This window comes from Rhipicephalus microplus, chromosome X (genome assembly GCF_043290135.1).
Source record: "Rhipicephalus microplus isolate Deutch F79 chromosome X, USDA_Rmic, whole genome shotgun sequence".
NCBI classification, from domain to species: domain Eukaryota; kingdom Metazoa; phylum Arthropoda; class Arachnida; order Ixodida; family Ixodidae; genus Rhipicephalus; species Rhipicephalus microplus.
This window is the reverse complement of record NC_134710.1, coordinates 350,042,851-350,060,348: the sequence shown is the minus strand read 5'-3', so window position 1 is coordinate 350,060,348 and position 17,498 is coordinate 350,042,851. Positions and strand designations below refer to the sequence as shown.

Genomic DNA, 17,498 nt, shown 5'->3' with positions numbered 1-17,498 from the left:
GAAGTACCCCTCCATAACATCCAAGACGGTGCAAACAGTTGCTTCGTCCGAGACCACAATAGAGAGGTCATCTGCGCAGGCGTACATTGCCACCGGGGGGGGGGGGGAACCTGCCGGAAGGGGACATCTACCTATGCTGGTGCCTTTAGAAAGCCTCTGCAAGAGCGGCTCGAATGCGAACACGTAGAGACCGGGTGACAATGGGTCGCCCTGTATGACTCCATGGCACACACCGAAAAGCTCCAAAACGTGATCTTGTATGACAACAACAGAACTAGGACGAAAGTACAGAGCCCTGACGATGCTAATGAACTTGGAACTGAAGCCCGCCTGCTTTAAAACTTTAAAGATTTACTTATTACTGATAATATCAAAAGTCTTTTCTTGACAAAAAAACAAAGGATTCCACTTAGGTTGCATGAATTCGACCAATCTATAAGGTCCCTGATAGCAAAACCATGAAGTTGGCACAATCTACCTTGGACACAACACGCCTGGTACGGACCCAAAACAGTACTAAGCACTGGAGTGAGTCGAACGGATAGGCTTTTAGCTATGAGCTTGTAGTCATAGTATAGAAGGGTGATGGGCCACCAGGCTCTCAGGTCAGTGCGTCTCGTCTCATCCTTGCACACGAGAGTGATCCACCCTCCACCCCCCACCCCCCCTTGAGTTACTGACAGAGTCCCCTCACGGAGAAGCCTCTTTGCCGATGTGGTAAAAGGCCCCCCTAAACCTTCCAAAACTTGACTTAAAAGTCGACTGTCAAAGCATCTGAGCCTGGGCTATGATCACAATTCATGGATTTAAGGGCTGCAAACACCTCCTCTTCATCTAGCGGTTTTAGGGGCGAAGCTCCTTAAAGTACCACCCGTTCGTCGCTCGTAGTAGTGCGTAAAATGTCTTTCGCTTTGATCTGCAAGGTGGTGCCGAAGGGAGTTTTCTCCTGCGTGCTGTTGAACAATAAAAAATTCGCAGCATGCGCGTCCACTAAAAGCCGAATTCTCCCATCTCTCATTCCCCATTAGCAGCCATTAGCATGTACATTGAGCGCTACCTGACAAGAAAGGGTTGCTAAGTTCTACTCGCCGGGCGCAACCTCCTTAGTTTTAGAAAGGTTTAGCGAGCGTTGGGCCGCAGTGTCATGAATACAGTGAACTAGTATATACCATGAACTCGAGGTTGTTAAAGGTGGGAAGTAGACACGAAGCGCAAGCCGTAAGAAAGTGTGCAGTGTGCGTGTGCCACCTCTCGTTTAGTCCTCAGAATGTCCGCTGGATGGCAGTGCTTCTATATGCGGAATATGTGATGAAAAGGTGCGAGATGGTGGTACTTGTAGTGTTGACTAGATGGACGAACGGACACACAGGCTGATGCATGGATGGACGCACGGATAGTTGCACAAATGAACCCACGCATGGACGTACGCAGTGGCGGATGCAAGGATGAACGCAGGGATTGACGCATGGATGGACGTGTGGACGTACAAACAGACACACGCACGGACGGGCAGATGGACGCACATACGGTCACACAGACGGACGCATGGACAGATGGAAGCAAGAACGAATGAACGGACGGATGCTTCGCCCCACTCTCCATCATTCACCCCATGGATATAATGCTTTTTTTTGAGTGAGCAAACAAAACCAGGGCCGTGTATGAGAGTCTTCAAGTCAAGCGACATTACCGCGCACACGAAAAGCACGAAAAAAGAGAGTGACTCTCGTTTCCTCTCAACGGAAGCCTAAAATCGAAATGATAGATATTAGAGACAATTTTCTAGCCCAGCAGACGTCAGGGAAAATTACCTCAAAGCAGTGGGGGATGCTTGAAGGGCATAGAAGCGCTGAGTACGCGTTTTATAGGAGCGACAGTCACACAGAAAGCGACATGAGGGGCGACTGTCTTTAGAAGTGAGAATCATTGCTACTTTGTAGAGTTGTGAGTTAAGGGGCAAAATCCTATTTAAATAACGATAATGGAAAGAAACTGAGTATTGACTTAGTGAAAGTGACACCAGTGACAGTGAATTAAGAATAGCTGACTAGTGTTGTCATAAGGCGATATATATATATATATATTTACTTTTATTTATATTTGGCAAAATATGGGAAGGTAGGCTACGTTAGAGCCAGCTAACCCAACATCACGATAATAATGTACACTGTCGTTCTTCATGAAAATGAACATGCGAACGCGTGGCCTGCGCTCTGCGGCGGCTGCCTACAGCACCATCAATTGACAAGTGAGCAAAGCAAGTTCACTTTACGTGTCATCTATAGCCAAGCAAGATAACGAGTTATGGCTGTAGACAAGCGCTGCTAGACGACATTCCCTGATTGCTCGTGTGGCGACCGATATCGGGAGATTGCTGCTGCTTGCACCGTGGTCGCGAACAACGTTTGATATGGCGGCAGTGGACCAGGCACTGCAGGCGTGAGCAGAGAGAGAGTGCAATCTATTAGTGCTTGTCTACAAGCCATAACTCGTTATCACTTTTTTTCGGCAACAGATGACGCAAAAATTGAACGTGTTTCCTTTTGCTGTCGGTTGATGGGGATGTAGGCAGCCACCGCAGAGCGCAGGCCTTGCGTACGCGTGTTCCCTTTCATTAAGGATGACAGTGTACAATAGGGCACGGTCATACAGCCACAGCCACACTTGGTGGATTCTATTTTCTAGTAACCTTAGGCGAATGCATTCTAATTATGGTTTTCTATTTCTGACCAAGTTTCACCGGACGTTTTGCATTTGGCGTCATTCGAAGGATTGGCAATATTTTAGCAATGGGTAAATGCTGCAGTGGCAAGCTCTCATCTCAAGCGCTGCAGCAGTGAACGAGCGGTTACAGCGTTCAACTAGAATTTAGGAAGTACTGTGTTCGATTTGCAGTGTCACTGAGCACTTTTTTGTCATAGGTTGCCCGGCCTGAGATTACGTGGGGCGGTGGGCAATCATTTCTTGACAAGGTGGCTTTCCCGCTCTCTTCTTTCACTGGCCTTTTGACCCAAAAGCTCTGTGCCGTGCTCCTTCATAAATTTTATACTTCAGGGTTCATATTTTCCCCCCCCATCCTCTGTTATCACAAGAGTGCGCAGTGCCAAAATACCGATAACATACCAGTTATATTACTTTACGAGTGGTTGGATATTCGACCAGCCCTCAGTAATCACAATGTGTGAAGAAAATCTAGACACACAGCGAGCTAATTTTTGTGGACAAGTTGACTGGACACGTTTTCGTGCCAATTTGGTGGGAACATTACATACAGCGAGGCAAAAGAGAATGGGCAAATAGAGAAGACACAAGCAGAGTGGTTTGTGTCTTCTCTCTCGCTACCTGTCTTCTCTCGCGCTATACCTGCGCGCTTCAGCGCAATGTCGCTGTCAATGGTTAAAAAGAACTATAGCAGCAAATTGAGTTCTGCTGAGAAGGTCTCCAATTGTCTAAAACGAAACGGACCAATGGCAAATTGATTTAGGTCATAGAGAGGTACTTTGCTTTTGGTTTCTACAATAAATTTTTAAACGAAGTTTTTTTATTAACAACAGTTGCAGTACAGATCAAAGCTGCATGGGCAAAATCCGTGTATTCAGCTTGACTACGTTTGTGCACGTAATAGTAATTGCCAACAGGTATTAAAATATGCACAAATATCACACACATCTACAACCATGGGTGATAGCTTGTTTTGGATAGGTTGACATCGACATAATCGACCAACGCAATGTGTACAAGATATGTCGGGTAGAGGAGCTATGCTCTAATCTAAATTTTGCTGGTTGGTTCCATTTTACCTAGTTTTTAGCTAATGACTGTACGGTGGCAGATGAAACAACTTTTTCGAATGCACATATTTTGTTTAAGGTTACATTTATTTTTATGCAGTAAAAACAAATTGAATATGCAATGCCTCGGAAGAAAGAGAACTAGAAAGAAATCCAGCCAAATCATCACCAAATTTACTAATCAATTATAAATGAATTCTAATTTTAAAGATACATACATACATACATACATACATACATACATACATACATACATACATACATACATACATACATACATACATACATACATACATACATACATACGCCGCGTTTTAATATTAAGATGAACGGCTATAAAGCAACAATTCTAATACGCTCATTTGAATGTACAGAAAGTAATTTACGAAAGAAATCCCGCAGCACTGTTGTGTGTGAGCTTGGCGTTTCTCGAACCATCTTGGAAGAGCTTGACGTGTAGTTTCTGTTGCTGCCCAGTGACAAGCAGTTTTTATAAGAAACACAAGAAGAAAGCAATTAACCATGTCATGCCAAAGAAAATGGCTCTGTGCATTACAATTTGGTACATGTCTGCATTGTTACTCTGCTTATCTACATAGCTCGACTCATTGACAGCACAGTAGCAAATTATATTAGTACACTTAAGCTGAAAAGTCGGCACAGCCCAAAGAAATTCTAGACAATACATTAACAAAACTAGTCTAACCTACTAAGCTCCTCGTTGCAAACACTGTTTATATTGACAGCTATAGACCCCATTTTGCTTCCCGAAAACACTCTTCAAAAAGGCTTCACAGTTAGCAAATTATCACAGTTCCCTTAGAGTTGTCTGTTTATCTGCTTGAAAAAAATTCAGTTCACTAGTGACCAAAGACTCTACACTGAGTATGTGAGGTGATGTTCCAGTGCAATGCATGTATGTTTTGCTGCTGGCCTCAACTGCATTGTTGCTCAGCACATGTGTGTAAAATCACAACTAGTACTATGCCACTACAAAGTAATTGTGTGTCGTTTGCATGAAAGAGGGATTACAATGAAAGAACATAGGAACATATACTTTCATAAAGTTAGATATATAAACATATCACCACAGAATTTTCACAGCTTATCTCAGTATAGTATTAACGGTAATAAGTACATTGTTACTTCTACTGACAAAATGGTTTAAGATGCCAGGTTCAATATTAGAGTACACCAGTACCCTTGTAGGGCTAAACAATGGTACAGGGACATAGAAAAAGATAAGTAATTGCATTCTAGAGCTACATATAAATTAAATTAAATACTTTATTCCAAGATGAAGAAAGCTGCAAATCTAACAAGTCTTTTGCACAGTATACAATTGCATTATGCACAAACCTATCCGAGCAAATACTACATTGAAAAATGACACTTACACAGCAGGAACAAAGAAGTGGACTGTTGAAGGACATACAGGCAGGGGGATAACAATACACAAGTACTAAACCAAGTGTTAGATATACTAGGAGTAGGGATGATCCTCTTCTTTCCAAATAAAATATTCCACATAGGAACACTTCCCAGAGTTTATAAAACATGACATCGTTGGGGCTCTAAAGTGAGTGTATACTTAAGGAATATATCGACTAAGTAAAAGATGACCGCATCAATGGCTTTACCTCTTGTACTACAGAGAATGCAAGCACAGTTACCATTGCTGAGAATGGATTCTGTGATTTTTGGCAGTGAAATGCAGATGCACGCAGGCACTTTGATTAATATGCATGTTAACAAATTCAGCGCAAACTTCTTTGCCCACTAACACTACAGCAACCTTTAAATTAGTGTCATATTTTGGTATCTTTCATGCAAAATTTATTTATTTGGAATTGATTGATTGATATGTGGGGTTTGAAATCCCAATACCACCATATGATTACGAGAGACGCCGTAGTGGAGTGCTCCGGCAATTTGGCCACCTGGGGTTCTTAACGTGCACCCAAGTCTGAGCACTCGGACCTGCAGCATTTCTGCCTCCATCGGAAATGCAGCCGCCGCCGCGGGAATTAGATCCCACGACCTGCGGGTCAGCAGCCGAGTACCTTAGTCACTGCAGCACTGTGGTGGGGCGATTAATTTGGACTGATGAAATGCAAAAGGAACTGCTGAATAATGAACTGTTAGTAAGTTAAACTGCAGCTGCGCAGAATGTTACTAAGTATACAATTCAAGCTGCTCTAGATGTGCTCCTTTTGCTGTCGTGAACTTTGAGCAGGCGAACACAGTTACTGGCAGTCCCTTTCTACTTGTCGGTCTTCTATGTTCTGTTCTTGATACGCTGTACGCGACCGTGGAGCACCTGATCCCTTGTTAGTGCTTGAAGTTATAAAAATAAAGATCATCGTTACTATCAAGCTACATGCAAAAGTGTACAGATGTTAAATATGTGCTCATATTTACATAGGTCATATTTTCAAAAGCCGACGACAAGGCTGCAGAAATAATAAAAAGAAAGGAAGTTTCAACACACACAAACAGTAAAGACTGAAAATATATTTTATTATGATACAAGTGCAGAACTACAATGTTACATATGAAAGCATGAAACTTCTGCCAGGCATACTAAGCCAATAACTTAGCTTCTATTTCGACTTTACACTAGGTGCGGGAAGCCAACAACAAATAAGTTCACTAAGGAACACAAGTTACACTGCGTTATAAGACTAAAGATAATGTTCATAAATACAAAGCTATCTAACATAGCCAGTTCACCATACAGCGTATAGAAGCAAATGGGTAGTCTATAAGACACAAAGCACTTGTGGATTATGAGTGTGCTTATTGCTCACATTCATTACTCAAAATAAAAAAAAAACTTTCAAAAATGCACTTCACTGGCGGAAATAATCATATGCAAGAAACACAACGGGTTCCTACAGGTGCCACCAACACTCACCATTATTATTGATGTCAGTGTCTTGCCGGATGGATATTCTGTGTCCTGCACAGGACACCAAAGGAGCGCTCCATCATTTTGTTCTCAAGGGTGCTGGCTGCATTGCACTGCTGCTCAAGTAGACTAGCAACAGACAGGGAGATGAGGAGCCATGGCTTTGAGGCACACTGAGCGTTACCTTTAGAGACCAACAATGCATACTTAGGTCAGGTACAATTTGTAGAAAACATCATCACTTTGCAGTTATGGTGAACACGTTCGGCTGAAACACAACATGCCACAGAACTGAGAGAAAAAAGGCTACATCAAGTAAAAGATGCGGTTAACGGCTTTATGTCGTCTGAGTGTTGTACAATATGTCTTTCTCCTTGCAAGTTGTGAACAGCCAGGCGATTTTCGCCCACTTGCTATTATCGTCAAGAGCACTTGGTCCACAGAGTTAGTCACAAGCTCAAGAGCTCAATAAAGAATCAAAACATGTGTGATCGTTCAAAAGCGCCAGCTTTTCAGCCTCAAATGAGTAGTGTTTCATTCATAAGATACAGGCTTCCCACTATCAACATTATAAATTATCTCGACATTTACTTCTATTGTTGTCCAATCAGTTATATGTGTGAGAACAATACAAAAATCCACAGTAGCAACCATGTCTGGGTTTTCAATGTGTGTACATTAGGTGGTGTTTACCTAATAGTATGTATTTGAAAAACTAACCTTGCAACTAACCGTTAGGCACTTTTGTGCCCTAAAAGGTCCTAGGCAGATCACAGTATTTCCAGGTGAGGCTGCCAATGCATGCTTCCAGGCCAGTTCCAGGTCTGCTGGATGATAACAGTTCCAGAAGTGGCAGATGCTTGCACATTTAAGTAGCACGTGTCTTTCTTATTTTTTTACACATGCTCCAAGACATGAGAAGGCTTGATGTGCCAGATCGTGCAACTGTGCATCACAGTACCTTAACAAATTCTGCGATCTGTGAGGGGCCGAAAATGAAATATTAATAAACCATCATTAAAAACACTCACTTATAATACTTCTTTCACTATAACGCAGAGCTATGTTTCGTCAAAATGATCACATATGCTATATCCCCCTTGAAACAAACTGAAGCCTCACGTAGGATTTACATACTCCAATATCTATGTCCTAGTGAAGTATAGTGATAACACAGCACTAACCGTCTCGAGATCTAATTTATCCAAATAACATGAATTTTTCAAGTGCAACCCAGCTCCTGGAAAATAAATTCACAATAACTTTCCAACAATCAAACGTGGTAAATAGACAAGCCCATCTTAATAATTAAACAAGAGATCGATTATATCAAATCAAAAAGATGTTGATGTATTTGCCCCCTCTCCATAATTTATGAATGTATATTACAGTAGTAGTCAAGTTTTCATGCTTCAACTTAACACAGGGAAACATTACATTTGCTGGGCTGAAAAACTTGAAACGTTCACGTACTACGTGAATAACACCAAATTTAGTTCCGGAAGGTCACCTCATCGATGGCAGCATTTGGTAAACATCAGTGTCAACAAGGACCAAGTGTGCTCTGTGATCAACAGGCAAAGAACATCTGCAGTCTGAAAGCTGCCGATGACATCGCAATGAAAGGCTGTCCAGGCATGCACGTACATCGATATAGTGTAAAAACTGGCCACGATCCGCTGTTTTCAAGGCTCGTGCAAAACGATGGCCAAACGAACTCGAGAACCAGTACTTCGCCGGTACTGGCCTGAAACTTTATCCAAGGCAAGGTACCAGTGAAATATTTTCTCTTTCTGAGGGCCAGAGGGAAGCTTGACTTTCACAGGCACTCGGGGCACAAAGAACTCTAAAGTTCTCCCACTTTAGATACACAACAGAATATAGCATCTCGCAGGTTCGGTTTGTCACATCATGGCCCTCGGATTATGAATATCACAAAAAGAAGTGACGAGTTAACAAACAAAAACGCCAAGCCCCACCACCGCAACTTCGCAGGGCAATACAGTCATCAACGCTGTCTTTCGATTCTCGATCACAGTAGCCCAGCCTCTACACAAGTCTTAGAATTGTGAACACAGCACGACTGTGTTCACACCGAACATCGTTTCACTTCCGAAAACTATAATGCAGCTCACAAGAAAATAGAAGCGTACGGGCTAATCAGTTGCGAAGCAAGAATAGAACACAGCGCGTAGTTCATAGGTTTCCCTACGTACTTGGGGTGACTCAAGTAACGTGCTAAAATGTTGTCCACCCGGAATGTCTCACAACACTCAACTGAGAGACTGTAATGAGAATTGAATGAAGTGTTACCAGCGCAAAAATACACAATGCAGCTTTCTGGAGTACTAGTTATTGTTGATGTACTGGCACTGAACTCGCTCTATAAACACACCGAGACACAGGCTTCGATACTCGTCACCGCAAACCAATACACTGCCGCTGGTTTTACACCGCTTATTATAACCGAAAAAGTAGCAGTAATCACAACTTATCTAGCCGAGCGGTGAAGGAACTTGAGCGAAAGGCGTTCGTTAAAATTCGCACAGACCGATACGCTGTTTACGACGTCATGTTGTTTCCGACAACTGCGCACCACGTAAGAGATCTCTTAGAAAGTACTTGCGCATTTTTCTCGCCGCGACAATATTTGCTTTTATATGCGTTGGGGGGTGATATGATGAACACGACAGGCATGCCAGGTGAAAAAAGTGTTTTGGCGATGCAACGGAGTGAGCTGATGTTGAGAGTATTGCTTCAACCAATCAATCTCAATCTGCGCCTGTTGGCCAAGCCGTCATCTGCTCGTGTTTGTCGTCTGCTTCGATCAGAGCATGCGACGAGCATTGCGCCTTCGCAACGCGATTATTCCCAGGTCAAGTGGTCGCTGCGTCGAACAACATATATTTCAGTGGCTCGCTCTACTTTTGAATGATATTCGTGCGCCAAGGTAAACGGCTGCTAATTGTCGCAGGGATGAATTCAGCCAAGGTTCGCTCCAGAATTATGAGGGATTGCACATTTCTGGTGTCATTTAAAATTACTGGGGTCATTTTATCCCGACTGTTTGCCATATTTTTATGGTTCATATCGGTTTCTCAACATAGAAGGTGGAAACGGTTGATTTGTTTGTAGTTACATGCGTAATCACGCACACTTCTAATAAGCTTTGGTTCACAAAGTACGCGCCCGTTTCAGATCATCCCAAGGTGTATCCACAGCTGTATTTCAGAGATCGTGCTCATTTCACAGTTAGAGCCGACCGAAGTACACTAGATCACAACCACAGAATAGGCTTTGTGAACCGCTAACTGAAAAGTTGCACTTATTTTTTATTTCCAATAGTGTGCTAGAAATGAGTTTCGATTAACCTCTTTGGGGGAAAATTCTACGAATGAGGCAATTATATCGAGTCGTATTTTAAGTGCATGAGGTAAGGCGCAACACGACAACATAACAAATAAGGTTGACCCTATGCTGTGCCACGTTCGAATTCACCGACCATTCACGCACCAACCATTCACAGATAATTTACCAAAAATCTTTACATGTGTAATATTACGCTATTGATGCCCAATAGGATTCTTCAATTACTTCGACTCCAAACTTATTGGACGACGGTGGTTGTCCATGCCATCCACTGCGCACAAGGGAAACAATACACAAAACTGAAAGCACCGAAATAAATAAAAACGCACCAGGAGTCATTCGGCAACCCTACATGGGCGTGAATTAACTCAAACCGAGTGAAGGCAGCAAACTATACCGCCTTGGCAGCAGCTTCTAAGTAGCCACATTGTTCCTAATGGTGGTCCACACCACTCTTTCAATTTTTTTAGCCATGCTGTTTTTACGCAAAGTTTTCCTTTGTGAATCCACTTACGAGCACCATTCACTGACATAAGCAAATATAGCAACTGCATCACCATCGCTGACATGTTCTCGGGCAGTCACAGCATGCTTTATTGCAGCGGGCGATGTTACACCAATTGCCTCTTACGACGTTTCTTTTTTCGTTTTGCGAATTGATTTACGCATCAAAATTTCTCTAGCGCAAAAAATTTTTCCTAAGCGAGTTTTCTTAATTCAGCCCCAGGTGTATACACTAAGGGATAAGGAAGACAATGTAGCTACCGTTATAGACAGGATAGTTAAAGTAGCGGAAGAGTTTTACACAGATCTGTACAGTTGTCGGAACAACCACGATGTTTGAGTCCAGCCAGGGTTGCCATTGGGTAGACTTAAAAAGGAGCCACAACTGAAGCTAAGTGTAGCCAAAATAGCTATAAATTTTATATTTAGCGCCAGATTAAGAACTGGCAGTAACGCAAATGACATCCCACCAGTGATGGCAGAAAAAGCTCAGTAAGCCTTGGAAAGAATGCAAATAGGCGAAGCTGCTGCTTATAATTATCTTAATTATCAGGCTGACTACGCCCACTGCAGGGCAAAGGCCTCTCCCATGATGCGCCAATCAACGCGGTCTTGTACTTATCGTTTCCTGGAAACAACAGAGCTGCTGCAAAACGAAGAACGGATCGTGTTAAAAAAAAAAAAAAAACTGGCTAACTGCGCTGACAGATGGCACAGAAATGAAGCCAGCTTCGTGAGGCTGGTAAGGGCGATATAGAGTGGCTCAGGTGAGGCCCTGCTGATTTGGCAACCACATATCAGCTGACTCGCAGGCTTGCACTTACACTTAGGCAGGCGACGAGTGAAACGTCTCTTTGTGGTAGACTTCAAGCTTTGTTGACCGGTCGACCCTTGCGGGGTTGCATGTATTGTGATTTTCAAGGTTACTGACAGACTCATTGAGAAGACACGCACGTTTAATATAGTTGCAGCTAACGGAAAGATATGCACTATCAACAAAAAAGAACAATGATAAAACGAGGTATGCGGTAAATGAATATGGCAAGTACGAGTGCAGTAAACATGACTTGTTAAATGATAACCCAACCTAATGAAGAGTAATGTAAATTAAAAAATTATTGAGATGTTGCATTTACATTATACTATCGTGGCGCAAGACGAAATGCACAGAGAAGCTATTTGGTTTCAGCTGGCCCGGGCCATTTGGAGTCATGCCAAGTTTCAGTCAAATCCAGCCCAGTCGCCTCTCACGGTTTTAGTCGTACTATGTGATGGACTGCTTTAGACGAATTGAATCTAGCCAGGGTTGCCAGGAAGACTTGCAAAGGAGCCACAATTGAAGCTAAATGTAGCCAAAATAGCATAAAATATATATTTAGCGCCAGATTATTATCCAAATAGAAAAAAGGAATTCTTTGTATATGATTATTCGTTTTCCAAAATAATTGATTGATATGATTGATATGTGGGATTTGACGTCCCAAAACCACCTTATGATTATGAAAGACGGCATAGCGGAGGACTCTGAGAATTTCGACCACCTGGGGTTCTCTAACATGCACCGGAACCTAAGCACACGGGCCTACAACATTTCTGCCTCCATTAAAAATGCAGCTGCTGCAGCCGGGATTCAATCCCGCGACCTGCGGGTCAGCAGTCGTGTACCTTAGCCACTAGACCACCGCGGCGAGCCGTTTTTCAAAATAAATAAAATAATTTTGAATAGGAAAACCGGAGTGTAACGAGTTTACCAGTTTTTTCTTTTTCTTGGTCTGCAAGCCGCAGCTAAGTCGCTCATAAATTAATAAAGTAATATATTTTCAGTGCACCTGCTCAAAGTTTGTCTACAGTATATGGAGTTGTCAAAAAACTACTATCGTCGAAGCAATTCAGCAGAACTCTAAATGTTGAATTTTTCTTTCTTTCTTTCTTTCTTTTTTTCTTTCTTCAGTTTGTTAGTTTGTCCACCCTTTTTTTTAAGCCATAGACAAAATTGGTGCATAGTTTTGAGGATACCCATTAAACTTTAGGTACTACAATGAGATCGAAGACTAAACATTCAGCTTTTTTTTATTGCGAACAAATTTTACACGCGCTGCTCGGGTATTAGAACCTGACGTCCACTGTGCACTATATGGAAACGCGTTTGCTTACATGCGCGCGTTCCCCATTCTCTTGAGATGGAGGCACGCTTGTTGAGTGCCTCGGTGCGTACTATCCTGAAGGTGTCACAACAGAAAAGCGTACACATATAGGTTATTTTTCAAGTTTGCTTGCTGTATTATCTTCAATCAATCTTGAAAAAATGGCCAGAAAATACAAAATAAAATTAAAGGTTGCCATAAAATAGCCATGGCGGTATCGTAATATTTTTGCAGCCTTACAAGGTGAGAATCAGCAGAAAGTCTGATCGACAATTGCATATTATTCACGCGCAATGGCATTTTTCGACGGGCCGCAACTGTAAGTGAAACCATAATATGCAACATTTTTTATTGATTGTGTAATCTGATGGGCAAGAGAAAAAGTGCAGAAAGTTCAATAAATATGAAAAATGTTTTTAATCGTCATCACAAGTCTTTCTTGCATGCTCTTTTTTAGAGCAATTATGTCTTTTTATTGAAAAAATTTATTATTAGAGGCTATGAGGGTTTTTAAGTAAGCTTAGTGTGAAAGTAGTGCGGAATTTTTACTGCTCTTTCATAAGCCGCTGTTGAAATAAAGGCTTCCAAATAGGCATTAGAACGTTTTTTTCGTCACAATTGAGATTTTTCATAAGCATATCTGAACTACACAGAGAAGCGAAAAATAACTGAACGCAAGCAAAACAACCTATATATTTAGCTAAACAAATTGGAGGTGCGTAGCTTTTCAATAGTTTTTAATAATGAATCCCTAAAAATAGTAGAGCAGCTAAGCGTGGCAGCTCACCTTTTTGTCATTATTGATTCACGGTGCTTTGAAAAAAATTCCTGCCAAATCAATTCAGGATCTTTTCTTTCCACTCATCAGGCAACAATATGTAAAATTCAGAAGAAATTTAAGAGGTCGACCGGTCATGCTCTGTTCGATCCTACCTGGAATTAACCAGGTAAGTGCCACGTTGGGTGCCAAAACAGGGAATGTTCCATCCTTTTTATAAAAGAAAAGTACCACATTTTTGTATAAAGCACAGGGAAAAAGAATATCGCACACTATGCCACATGGGACACGAGTGATGCTACATTAACAACCGCATTTCTGAGTTATTTGAAGTGAGACCATGACACATTAGTCTCGGCTTGCCCAAGCATGAGTCGGGTTGGATGGACAACCGGCATTTCCGAATGAATGCACCGTATTCGCGCACCCCAGATACCTGCTGAACTACGGCCGCAGGCAGCTTCGGTCATCTCGTGCGCTGCTGTCGTCAGCGTCGCGCTTTGCGTGCACCGACTCAGTGTTCGAACTCTAATTACATGCGAAGATAATGAGACGAACGCAGCTGCCTATGTAGTGGAAGCGGAAAAGTCATTAACGGCAAGCCATGCCGATATTATTTCGCAATGGAGTACAGAAAGACGAAGAAGCGAAAAGTACAAAAAAACACGGTGTGGTGAGAGTTGTGAAACCGAAAAAGAGTAAAGTAAAAAAAGGGGGGGGGCGGACTCACTCGTCAGCAAGGCTGCATCAATAATGTAGAATCAACAGCGAACTGAAAAAGCACAGGAAAGGACAAGTGGCGACTATGCAAAGAGGGCCGAAGTAGCATGACAGGAGGGACGTTTGTTTCGGTGCCTTTCACTTCACGTGAGTCGGAAGCTCAGTCGGCCCGTACGTTGGAGAGGACAGAAAAGTGACCGACTCTATTAGTTGCGTGATTACTTTTCTGAGTCTGCAAGAAATTCCCAACAAAATAAACAGCTCTTCCACATCATGCGGCGTTCTTTGACGTGAGGTATACGCTAGTTTTATGCAAAAAAACAACGCCATACCAAGACCCTGCGGTTAAATGCGATCGCGTGTGAGCGATTTTGGAAAGCACAGCGAGCAGCACTGATGAATCGATTGTCTGTCTTCGGATGTGAAATGAGCTCTGGAAAACAAAAACCTTGGGAATAGTGTTGCGCGCCGTTCTGCACATCCCCAAAATGAGATGAGTCATGAACTATCATTGTTTTTTTTTTTGCTCGAAACAAGCAACCGAAGCAAAAAGGAGGTGAGTATATACTTGCTCCTACGGACACTGCAGACTTTCCGAATAATCAGTCAGTAAATATTTAAAATAAACCGCACCAGTAAAGAAATCAAACAAACAAAACAGCAAAGAGCAAACAAAGACGTTTCGGCTACCCCACTGGAGCCAAGTTCGCAATGGGGACTATTTTTGTCTGTGTACAAGGCTAGCTTGTAAAACACGCTGAAGAATTGTGACCTTCTGGTCAGTTACTTCTATTCTTTCGGGGCTAATGTTAGCGCGAGAGCATTAACGAGCTCATTTCGCACAAATTGGGGCGTCGGCGTCGTTAGTAGTGAGTGAAACATCATCTTGTGGGTGATATAAAAATCGAGAAAGATGCAGGTAAAATGAATAAGAAAAAAAGTCTACCTCCAATTGAGTATTGAACCCGGGTGGTTACGTGCCAAGCAGTAACTTTACCACGCATCCACAAGTGTGCTTGTGAATGCAGTGAAAATAGCTTGCTCTGCTTGGAATGCAGCGAAAATGACTGGAAACACACGCGCTCTGTACAGTCATAGATGCTTCACAATAAAGCATGAAATATTGAGCAAAAATGCGTGGTACGAGCGTAAATTGCCATCGGGCGTCAGAACATGCGATTATCATAATGACTTATAGCTTAAAACCTGTTACCCGCTACAAAAAACACACACGTTCCTGCACGTACTCCCTTAAGGCCACGCAGTGGAAGCATAGCATGTACGAAAAGATTTCTCGCACTAAAAGTTTGAAGTAAGAACCAGAATGAGTTATCGCTATTGCATCCAACTCATAAAGGCGATGCTTAAGGATCCCTCAATTTTTCCACAAACCTAGCTGGCAGAACGAGAAGATGGTGCACAAACAAAAGAAGCCGACATTATAATTTAACTTGAGATAGCAATATTTTTATGCTACTCCGAAGAATGCCTAACATAATGCCACGTTCCATTTCCCAAGTTTTTGTTATCGTTCCGAAACACCACATGATTCTCGGCGCAAACCGCGCCTGCAGGTTTTGAGAAGGTTCCGGACTGTAGTAGATCATTTCGATAAGATCACGCCCACTGTGCGAACGGTACAGATTGTTCTGGAACCTACGCCACCGCCAGCGATAACGCTAGAACATTCGATGGCAAGGGTATAAATGCCGACGCGCTTCGCCGCTTGTCAGTTGTTGATCGAAGGCCGACGCTGCGTTCGCCGCTATCAGTCCGAGACTGCTATCTGTGCAAGACTGCTGCTGTAATTAGACTTTCCCTTTACCGGGCACAGGTTCGCCCAAATAAACAGTTAAATCCCAACACGAAGTTTCCTGTCTTCGGCCACGTCACGACCCCGTGACATCTGGTGGAGGTGCTGCTTCGTTCATGTACCGGACGCCCCCGTCAAGCCGTGAACCCAGCCCCCGTCGCGGAGAAGACACCGACGCCAACCAAGAGCAGCGAACGAGCCGCCGACAGCAAGGTCTCCCACCGGAGTACGGCCTTCTACAAGACAAGGCGCGGAAGACCGAGACCATGACCTCGACTGCAGCGACAATGACAACCGGAGCGTCCCAGCCCGCGATCGTCATTCATCAACCCGGGGAACCACCAACGTTCCATGGCTCATCGTTTGAAGACCCGGAAACCTGGCTAGAAACATACGACCGTGTGGCCGCCCTCAACCACTGGGACAACGAAGAAAAACTCCGTCGTGTGTACTTCTACCTGGAAGACACCGCAAGGACCTGGCTAGAGAATCGGGAGTCCACGCTCCGAACGTGGGATGTCTTCTGCGGCGCATTTCTGCAAACGTTCGCGAGCGTCGCTCGCAAAGAGAGGGCCGCTGCTCTACTCGAGACCCGGGTTCAGCTGCCAAATGAAAAGGTTGGAATTTTCACAGAGGAGATGACACGCCTATTCCGTCACGCTGACCCAGACATGCCTGAGGAAAAGAAAGTTCGTTTCGTCATGCGAGGGGTCAAACAGGAGCTCTTCGCGGGACTAATGAGGAATCCACCGAACACCGTCCAAGAATTTGTATCCGAGGCGACCACCATCGAAAAAAACGCTGGAAATGCGCACCAGACAGTATAATCGTCACCTGACTCCAGAATGCGCTGCTGCTCAAGCCAGTGACTCCGACGACTTGCGTGAAACGATCCGAGCGATCGTGCGGGAAGAGCTGCGCAAACTGTTGCCTTCGGCGCAGCCTCAAGTGGATTCGATCGCCGACATTGTGCGAGAAGTCCGGCAATTGCTTCGAATTCCCGAAACACCGCCGCCCGAGCCAGAAACTATGAGCTATGCCGCTGCAGTGCGCCACAACGCTTCTCCCCGTTCACGCCAAAACGCCGCCCCGTCGCACTTCCGTCGCCAGACGCCACCGCCGCCACCACCCCCACCGACGTCCTACCGTTCCCCAGCGGGCCAGCGCAGTGCACCGAAAAAAAACGGACGTTTGGCGTGCACCTGACAACCGCCCGCTCTGCTACCACTGCGGCGATGCCGGGCACACATACCGCCGTTGCCAGTACCGACAGATGGAACTGCGTGTCTTCGCCGTCAATGCACCGCGTCCGCAGCCAGGAGATCGGCCACGTGACATCGCCGACTACCTGGCAGGAACTCAATGGACACCACGAAGTCCTTCTCGTTCGCCGTCGCCCAGCCGCGGCATGTCACCGCACCTCCGGCAGTACTCTGGCCCAACGCGGGGCCGGTCTCCTAGCCCGTAT

The 17,498-nt window shown here is 44.0% G+C and overlaps 1 protein-coding gene across 1 annotated transcript in view; it reads left to right on the top strand.

Moving 5' to 3' along the window:
• Window positions 1-585: 585 nt before the first annotated feature.
• Window positions 586-17,498, top strand: part of LOC119162003 (RYamide receptor-like) — a 189,754-nt gene continuing 172,841 nt past the window's right edge. Inside the window, exon 1 of the mRNA XM_075876711.1 lies at window positions 586-605. Within this exon, the coding sequence (XP_075732826.1) occupies window positions 586-605 (20 nt within the window). The remainder of the gene's footprint in view (window positions 606-17,498) is intronic.